The 10,614-nt window shown below is 35.6% G+C and overlaps 1 protein-coding gene across 1 annotated transcript in view; it reads left to right on the forward strand.

The window, feature by feature from the left end:
• LOC107591257 (catenin delta-2-like) overlaps positions 1–10,614 on the forward strand; it is a 162,157-nt gene that overhangs the window by 68,308 nt on the left and 83,235 nt on the right. Inside the window, exon 4 of the mRNA XM_016280372.1 lies at positions 198–411. Coding sequence (XP_016135858.1) covers positions 198–411 — 214 coding nt within the window. The remainder of the gene's footprint in view (positions 1–197; positions 412–10,614) is intronic.

The following is a 10,614-nucleotide window of genomic DNA, read 5'->3' on the forward strand; positions in this document are numbered from 1 at the left end:
GTTTTGCGATTCGGCCCGAATCAGTTTTTAAAGTGTTTTTGAAAAATCACTTACTCTACCTTTAAAACTGACTTGAAAACAATTTTGTAGATGCCTTTTATGTAGATTTGTTTACTCATGTTCTCAATCCAGTCTTTAAGTCTTAAAACATGAACATGCACATCACCCATCACCCTCTATCGGTCTGTTTCTCTCAGATACGGAGGCAGGGCGGTATTCAGTTGTTGGTGGACCTGTTGGATCACAGAATGGCTGAAGTACACAGAAGCGCCTGTGGTGCCCTGAGGAACCTCGTTTATGGCAAAGCCAATGATGATAATAAAATCACTCTGAAGAATTGCGGTGGAATTCCTGCGCTGGTCCGCCTGCTGCGTAAGACCTCTGATGTGGAAGTCAGAGAACTGGTCACAGGTAAGAACTTATGCTGGCTTTGATATGCCTTTTTCAGTTTAAGTTTTATTATAGGAATTTTACAGATCAGTCGTCGATTCTCCCTATACATACAGTATATACATGCTGTAGCAATTAATTACCAGTTTCAGACTCTTTTAAAACATGATGAGTAATGGGGATCTTTGCACCTAAACCAGTGCAGTCACACAGTTAAGTTCAAATGAGTTTTGATGTAAGCAGGAATGACATTTTCTTTTAATTATAAGTACAGAAAGCCCAAACTTGCTTGTCTAGTGATCTGTTTCAAAGTGAAAACTCATCTAAAATTCTTGCTTGTGGATTTATTAATTATTTTCTTTTATTATTTAGAGAACAATGAACACTGGAGGGATGTTTGAATATTAGATGACTTCATTTCTTTAGTACTTTAATATTTCTAGACTGTTGTGACAGGAAACAGCATTGGTTTTGTTCTAGCCATTTCATTTGCTCTAGTCATGCAAAGTGTTAAAGACTGACCATTGCATACTATATGTATATAGAAATAGATATTATTCTTTCATTTTTTCTTTTCTTTTCTTTTTTCTATTTTATTTTATTTTATTTGTGAAATCTGTTGTACCCAATTCAGGATGTGTGGTATCATTTTCCATTCTTTAATTTAGCAAAAAAAAAATTCCTTCACCTTTTAGGGATGAGGTACGGAAAGAGATATTTTCAGCAAAATAAATCACCTGTCCCCCCCCAAAAAACATCCCCAAAGGCTTTGCATTCCCAAACATGTTTCTAAATTGTTTCTGTAACAGAATGGATAGACTTTGGAATGAAGCCACGCTGGAAATGCCTGCTATGCGCTGAATTCAGATTAACATATAAATTAAAAGCATTGCACACAGGGCACTTAGAGAGACTTCCTGTCACAAATTAATCAGCAAGCTGGAAGCCTCAAGGTCTTTGGCTGCCCAGAGGATTCTCATCCTCTCAGTCTCAAGCAAAGCAGCACATCTGAGTCATACTTTGCCTGCCTGTTTGACTCTGCAGAAATGTGTGGTTTTTTGACATACAGAAAGTAGATGTAGCCATATGGACCCAGTCAGACCTGATGGTCAGGTGTCCTGTCAACCTGCTGCCTGCATCTGCTTCACTTCAAAGGCCAGTGAGGTTTATGCAAGGATTTTCCCAGAATGAGAACACAGAGGATGGAAGGAAAGGGAGACTCTGGACAATTCTTTCCATCTTGGAAAATGTTCATAAATGGTTTGAAAACCAGTGGATTTAGAACTCCTATCTTGTCTATGTTCTCTCAGTATCATTGGCACTGCCTTTCAGTGGCTTCAGATCTCTCGGACAGGCAACAGTTAATTAACATTAACAGCATTAATCATGCTCTGTCACTGTTTTCCGTGGTGCACATCAAGGATCTGTTCTTGGTCCACTTCTGTTTCTAATCTATATGCTTCCTCTTGGTCAGATCATTCAGCGTCATGGTGAATTAAGCATCTTAACTTTCATAATTATGCTGAAGATACACAAATCAATTTTTCTGTCCAGCCCAATTCTGTTTATCCTCCCTTTTTCATCACATCCAAGATCTCAAAGTATGGATGGCTGAAAACTTCTAAAACTGAAACAGAAATCTTGTTAGCAGGCCCAAAATCCCTTTTCTTTTCCAAACACGACGTCTCCATTTATATTGATGGAGTTACGGTGAATTCTTCACTCATTATACAGAATCTTGAAATGCTATTTGATTCTAAATTATGCTTTGAACCTCATGCCAGCCAGCTTGTAAAATTTGTTTTCCCACCTTCACAACATTGTTCATATACAACCTTTACTAAATCTGACCCAAAACCTCTGTGCCATCTCCTCACTCTAGACATTTAAGACTTGATTGTTTCCTTTCATTGTCAGATTTATACTTATTTTGGACAGTCAGAAGTGTCTTTGTGTTCTTGAAATGTGCAGTATAAATTAAACATATTATTATTAATATTATTAACACCTCTGCAAATTTCTCATTTGCAAACATGTTGCCTTCAGAATTTTGTCCGGTTTTGATTTTGCATCTAACTAAAAACTTTTAGAGTAGTATTGCAGTTTGTGTTGTGTGGGTGCTGATAAATGTTTTATGAGAGTAGGACTGTGAAGCTTTAAAACCTTGACTCATCTTTTATCATGTATCCTAAAGGAAGTGCTTAGAGGTTCTACAGAGTCCATGTGAAAGATAAATAGACGAGTGTTTGGCTTTGTAAGTACAAGCATGTGACCATGTTCTTTTATGAATCGCATGACTATGGAGAACAGATGGAATATTGGTCTGCTGGAACAGGAAGCTCGCAAGAAACCCAGACAACAGAACATCCACTGAGAAACTGTCTGAATCCTTTGGCAGTGAGAGGAGTTTGAATTGCACTATGCAGTGATCGTATGCTGAAATTAGGGAGGATTCTTGCTTAGCTTAAATTCCACTCAGTGTCTGCTTTTTGTCTCTTGCTGCATTGCTCTAACATACGGCCCTGTCCCGAATAGTGCACTTGATGCAGAATTGGAGTCTCAAGGCCTTTTCCTCTTTTTAAACCATATTTTATCCATCTACACTACCTTTAAAAGTTTTTAGGTCAGAAAATTTTTATTTTTTTATTTTCATGAAAGAAGTCTCTTATGCTCACCAAGGCTGCATTTATTTAATCCAAAAACAAAAACACAGTAATATTCTAAACTAATTCAATTTAAATATTTATATTATATTTATTTTCTATTTTTATATATTTTAGAATGTAATTAAGTCCTGTGATAAAGCAGAATTTTCAGCATCATTACTCCAGTCTTCAGTGTCACATGATCCTTCAGAAACTGATTTGCTGCTCAAGAAAGATTTTTTTATTCTTATCAGTGTTCAAAATAGCTGTTCTGCTTAATATTTTTATGGAAACCATGATACATACACTGATAAGCTACCACTAAATATTGTAGAAACTTAATTTGATGTAAAGTTGCTTTGCAATGATTTGCATCGTGAAAAGCGCTGTACAAATAAACTTGAAATACATTTATTTTTGCTGAATAAAAATATTAGTTAATTAATATGAAATCGAATTCATTGACATTCAAATTCTACATGATAATTATTTATTTTACTTTTTTTTTAGACTATAACCAATATCATGTTACATTTTACAAATAAAAATATAAATCGTTATATGTCAGAGAATATAGGCATCACAGTGCTATTGAGAAAAGAATAGTGTTTGAATGAGAAAAGTAAGTGCTCATAATAATAGAGAAATTACCTCTGAGATGCTTTTTAGACAGGTACAAAAACTTAGTAGTCCTTTGTTAGAGACGCAAATGCCCTTGAATGATTGGTTTGTGATCTATCTTAAAGGGTTAAATCGTTGCCGTAGTCTCTAGATATTGCTTGAAGTTGCTGATAGATGATCTTAAAATAGGCAGAAACCATTAAATATGTAATCTGCTGATACAATAAATTGAAAAATTGCCAGTATTCATCAATGACAGATGTGGTGCTGATGCGTTGTGCATCTCTAAAACTTAGGATTTGGGGTTTGTTCAAAACACCTAATGTTTGAGCAAATAACTAAGCTATAATGTTAGTTTTTCTATTGTAAGCTCCACTAATTAATTAAAACGTTGTAAATAAATGATTTGCCGTAACATTGGAGAAATGCAACTATTTATATCCGTTTCTACACAGTCGTGCAGTCAAGTGAAGCTGTCTGTGGGATTTTTGCTCATGCAGTGAGAGACCCTGGTGAAATGAAGCAGTCTAAATCTAGGCCTGTGTTCTGCTGGCATGAGATTTGATCTTGGTCAATGTCACCACTGATGACAATTATGTCCTTGTAGTGCTCTAGCATTGAGCCTTCCTCACTTTCTCTTTCTATCTCTCTCTCTTGTTCCCTCATGAGAAGCGGTCTCTGATTAGATACTCTCTCAGTTCAGCAATCAAGGTTGTTCTTCCCTTTTCAGAATGCATGCTTTTTTTCAAAGACTTTAGAAAGTGAAAGTCAAGAAGAAAATGAGCCATGAAAGACTGCTAGAAGTAGAGTGACAGCAATAAGAAGCTCACACCTTCAAACATGTAAGACCCACGATATATCCACCTGATTTGTAATTGTAAGAATGGGTGCAGCTATTTGTAGTTTGAATGTGTGAGGTTTTCGGTATTATCAGTTATTGTTAGCTATTCAAAACAGCTTGTATGCTGCTTGTTATTGCAAACCTAGTATTTCATATCATCACAGCTGTTCAAAAGTTTAGGTCAGTGAGGTTTAGCCAGTAAGATTTATTTTTATTTTTATATATTTTTTATAGAAATTCATGCAAAGATGCATTAAATTGCTTAAAGGTGATAGTAAAACAGTTATAATGTTTCAAAAGATGTATATTACAGATATATGATGATTCTTCTGAACTTTCTATTCATCAAAAAATCCTGAAAAAAAATCAAAACCATATTACAGTTTCCAAAAAAAAAAAAAAACATTAAGCAGCACAGCTGTTTTCAACATTAATTATACCAAATCAAAATATTAAAATGATTTCTGAAGGATCACGTGACACTGAAAACTGGAGCAATGATGCTGAAATTCCAGCTGTGCATCACTGGAATAAATTACATTTTAAAATATATTAAAGTAGAAAACTGATTTGTAATTATAATATTATTTCACAAAATTGCACAAAAATTCACAAAAAAAAACTTTTTTTTTTAATCAAACAAATGCAACCTTGGTGTCTTCTTTCAGAAATATTTAAAAAATCTTATCAATCCAAACTTTTGATATATATATATATTAGGGCTGTCAGTCGATTAACATTTTTTATCTAGTTAATTGCATGATGTGTCGATTAATTAATCTAATTAATCACAAATTACATTTGGCTGTGAATATACCCCCAAAGGATTATTTAAAATTATTAAAATGATAAAATTATTAAAATTATATTTAAAATTATTATTTTTGTGTTAAATGAGAAAGTATTAAGTAGATATTACAAATAATACCTTTAGAAAGAAAGAAATAATTTAATTTGATTCAATATAAAATTTATTACACATAAACATTTTGGCTATAATGGCCTAACATAAACTATGGAACATAAAAGAAGATCATTTGAGAAACATCTCAGGTTTTTTTTTTTTCTCGTTCATGCAATAGAAGTCATTGGTAACCAAAACAGCTTTGTTACCAACAGTCTTCAAAATACCTTCTTTTATGTTCTACAAAAGAAAACAAGTCATTCAGATTTAAGTAAATAATGACAAAGCCTAATTAAAATTTTTGGGTGAACTATCCCTTTAAAGTTTTTTTCCCCTTTTTCTCCCCTTTTTTAAATGAAATAACACTCTAAATAAGAAACTAAAACTGCCAACAGGCGGCAGTAAATGTCTTTATGAGTCATTCATTGATTCGATTCGTTCAAACGGCTGATTCATTCAGGAATTAAGTAAACAGCTCCTTTTATGAATGGAGCTTTGAATCACTGGTTCACAAGATTCGTTCAAAACACAGATTCATTCAGAAACGAAACACCGCTGTGTTGTTCGGAGACACACAACAATTCTGCGGTGGCTTTATAGGTAGTATTTTTGTTGGCAAGACTGAGCAAAAACAGACAATACTGTGCTTAAAATACAACACAATATTATCTTCTTATTTACTGAACTGTTGAATAAAATCACATTTGCACTCGTGTTATTCGAGACAAAAACAGCACTCGTGTGATAATTGCTCTCACTGCTCGTGTGATATCCCTTATCATGTGATATAAATATGAGACAAAAACTCATACAGGAGCATTTTTGCCCCAGTATCTTGAATTTTATGGCATAACTGCATTTATGGAGTTGTTGCCCTGATTCATTGTCAACAGTCAACTACTTGAAATGTAAGATGACGTACAGGTCTGGGGGCGGGGCCAGTGCTTTAACTGCATTAAAAGATTTTAATTGCGTTAATTTTATTTAAAAAATTAATCGCTTTAATTTTTTACTTAAAGGCACAATATGTCATTTTCGCCGCTAGAGTGCGTGTATTCAAAATAAACAAATAGACAAAGGCGTAGTTTGATGACACCGTGACTAAGTGTGGAATCATGGGAGTTGTCGTCTTCATCCCCACAGCCGTTGCAATCCGACGGGACTCAGGCAGAAATCATGTTCATGGATGAGCTAACGTAGTAGAATGGAGCAGGGTGAGGCTGAAAGCCATCGAAGCGAAACGAGGCTGCTGCACGAGCATGACACACAGCTCGAAAGCAGCAGAGTTTTTATTAGTCGACCGCTTCCGCTCCTTCCGGTCGTGTGTATGTGGGGAAAAAAAGCATAGCTGTTTTATCATACTAGATATGTTTGAAAGTTCTGTTACAATGCTACTCTGTGCGGTCATCACCGGTCTGTTAAAACGCACAACATATTAAAGCATCTTTGGTGTTTCCATGTTTTCTACAAAACAAAACCGGAAATCGAGGGGTTATGACGTCATTGGCAGACAACACAATGACACTGTAGACATGGTCCATGTCACTAGTTAAAATAGCTTATTTCTCTGGATTTAAACATTCTTCGAAACATTTGGGATAATGTAAGTACACAAGTCAGCAAAATATATAACACTGTTCTAGTGGTTTTTGTAATGTTTCTTGTAACTGCACTGTAATCAGTCCTGCACAACGGCTCGTAGGAATTTTAGCCCATTCCTCAGTACAGAACCACTTCAACTCTGTGATGTTGGTGGGGTTCCTCCTATGAACTGCTTGCTTTAGGTCCTTCCACAAAATTTCAATTGGATTAAGGTCCGGAATTTGACTCAGTCATTCCAAAACATTAACTTTGTTCTTCTTTAACCATTCTTTGGTAGAACAACTTGTGTGCTTGGGGTCGTGGTTTTGCTGCATGACCCACTTTATCTTGAGATTCAGTTCTCGGACAGATGTTCTGGCATTTTCCTTCAGAATTTGCTGGTGTAATTCAGAATTCATTGTTACGTCAATGATGGCAAGCTGCCAGTGTTCTCCTGATGATGGGCTCATAAACATTAACATTAGCCAATGTGAGAAAGGCCTTTAGTTGCTTAGAAGTAAGGCTGCAGTCCTTTGAAACCTAGTGGATTTTACACGTCTTGCTTTTAGGGTGCTCTTTGTTAGTGGACCACTCCTGGGGAGGGTAACAGTGGTCTTGAATTTCCTCCATTTGTACACAATCTGTCTGACTGTGGATTGGTGGAGTCCAAACTCTTTAGAGATGGCTTTGAAACCTTTTCTAGCCTGATGAACAACACCAACTCTTTTTCTGAGGTCCTCAGAGATCTCATTTGTTTGTGCCATGATACACTTCCACAAACATGACCAAACTTTGATAGATTCCTGTTCTTTAAATAAAACAGGGCACACACTTGACACCTGATAGTCATCTCACAGATTGAAACACTCCTAATTTTTTTCTTTTTTTAAGGGTGCCACCCCGGTCACAGCTTCTGTACAGCAAATGTCGAGCTCATGGTGTGAATCTTATTTCTCTTCCAGTAGGATTATTACTAGTAACCTCTGTGACGTAAATGTGAATTTTTATATAAAATTTCTGTTTGACATGCCCACCTTAGAAACACTAAGGTTACCCTGCTAAGACTTTTGGTGAAGAGGTGAGGTGTTCAATCAGCCACAGCCGGTTCTCCTGAGCTCTGGAATTAAAGTCTCATTGCTGATGTGTGTGTGTGTGTGTGTGTGTGTTTGAAAGCAAGAAGCTGGCAAGGTCAACATCATCAACTATTCAACTGCCACCTCTTCATTCTGACTCATAAAAGTGCGTAGTTTCATAAAGAAGGGAGGGATGGAGGGAGAGAGAGAGAGAATGGGGCATAGAAGGAGAGGAAAATTGAAGATGAGCAACTGGGGAAAAAATAGAAGTTTGGTCTGACTCATTTTGTGTCCTTTGTAAAGATGATGGACAGTGGGAAGGAGCGACTGGATTGATGTTGAAGGTTGGCTTCATTCTAATAGGTTGCATATGTGTTCTGCGATTCGTCATCATCGCTGTTTTTAGAGTTTGTCCTCCATTCTGACATGTGCTAATTTTTTTTGTAGCACTGAGTGACACAAAGTGGCTTTTAGCAGGAAGCTCTTCACATTACAGGTAATAGCAGAACCCCTGCAAGGCCGCTCATTCAGTACAGCAGGCGGTGAGATTAAGCAAAACTTCTGTGTATGTACTTGTGAGGCTGTCTAAATCTCTCCTGAGTTCAATCATTATCTCTCTCACCTCTTTTGAAGCTGTGATATTATTCAAAAAATATTGGCACTAAATTCATAACCATAAAGTTTAACTTTTTTTCCCATTGAATTCTAAGCAATAAGCTACATTTTATTTTATTTTATTTTATTTTTTATTTTATAATTTATATTTATTTGTTATTATTTATTTTATTATTATTATTATTTCTTTATTTTAATGTTTATACTCAGATCAGGATGTTTACTACAACTTTTCCCTGTAATTTAGCATTTTAAATATCTTTAAGACCTGAGGTTTAGTTTAGTTTAGTTTTTATTATTTGTATTTTTAGATTGGTTTATTTTTTTGATATATGCTTCTATAGATACCAAAAGCCAGTGTAATTCTAACACTTTTTTTTTAATTATTGAATTATGAACTACTCTACTAATGAATTCTGAAGAGCAAGATCAGTCAAACTGAAAAACCCAGCAATGACCACCAACTTCCATGAAGCATTGCAATAAATAAATATTTTGCAATAAACTTAAAATATATTATTTTTATGACTAGTCAATAATTTGATATTTTACCACCATTCATTAATTTTTTCTGATTCTCATATACTTTTTTGCTTCTCATCAAAGGTTGTGATTCATCTCAGAGCTGTTGGCTTTTTTTTTATTATTCCTTTAGAGAAATTAAATTGAAAAAAAATACTTCCAGACCCAAGGCCAGGGTAAAAAGTGGGCGATCACCGTTAAAGCTTTGTTAAATCTCTTAAAATTCTGCATTTAAACACTGCTAGTATTTTTGCTTATTTAGTCACTTTGTCTAAAAGCATCTGAAAAATAAATATAATGTACATTTTCAGAATTCGAGCAAGTCATCGACCTTTCCCTTGAATGTTTGTTTCTGAAATATTTCAGCAAATTTGATAATGCTTCCAGCTACAAAGAGAGTTATATGTAGTTATGCATCTGCAGAAATAATGTAAAGTGAATCTAATAAAACAGGAGCACGCTAAAAGCATGCATCTATTCAAGCTACTACGCTGTTTTCTGATTAGAACATAATTGTTTTGTTTGGCTATATTTATGTTTTTATATTAGCATGAAATGTGTCCTACAAAAATACACTTCTCTCCTTACAGCTGCTAGACATTAGAATGTTCTGGAGGTTTAGGATAAAATTAGAGATATCCTCTGTGATTTACCATCTGTCGGGATAAATTACCGCCTCAGACAGTGAGCTCTCTCAGGTGAGATATTGATGAACTCAGGATTGGCTAATTAGCCGCACGCATAGCTAAATTGGTTATTTCTCATTTGCGGGATGTTTTTGTATTGACTGTTTGAAATTGACCTCCTAGAACCTTAATAAGAGTTTCTTCTTGTTCAACTTGAAATAAGCTAATGATCGATTGTGTAAGTGGCTGAATTTTTGTAATCGCTTGGTACAGTAAGGATCCTGATTGAGCAGCGTACTACCTTTTATTTAAAGGAACACTCCACTATTTTTGAAAATAGGCTAATTTTCCCACTCCCCTAGAGTGAAACACTTGAGTTCTACCGTTTTCGAATCCATTCAGCCGATCTCTGGGTCTGGCGGTAGCACTTTTTGCTGTAGCTTAGCATAGATCATTGAATCTGATTAGACCGTTAGCATCAAATGACCAAAGAATTTCTATATTTTTCCTATTTAAAACTGGACTCTTCTGTAGTTACATCGTGTACTAAGACCGACTTTGCTGCCGTACCATCGGTGCAGCAGGCGCAGTGATATTACGCAGCGCCTGAAAATAGTCCCCAGCACGCTCCCTGTGCAAGCAGGTGGTCACGTTGCTTATGTTGACAGAAGTTATCCTATTTTCAGGCGCTGCGTAATATCATTGCGCCTGCTGCACCCATGGTACGGCAGCAAAGTTCCTTAATTATTACGCCGGAATGAGAGTATAGTTCCTAGCCATATCGGCCTAGAAAATC

Source organism: Sinocyclocheilus grahami, unplaced genomic scaffold (genome assembly GCF_001515645.1).
Source record: "Sinocyclocheilus grahami isolate Dianchi unplaced genomic scaffold, SAMN03320097.WGS_v1.1 scaffold139.1, whole genome shotgun sequence".
Taxonomy (NCBI): domain Eukaryota; kingdom Metazoa; phylum Chordata; class Actinopteri; order Cypriniformes; family Cyprinidae; genus Sinocyclocheilus; species Sinocyclocheilus grahami.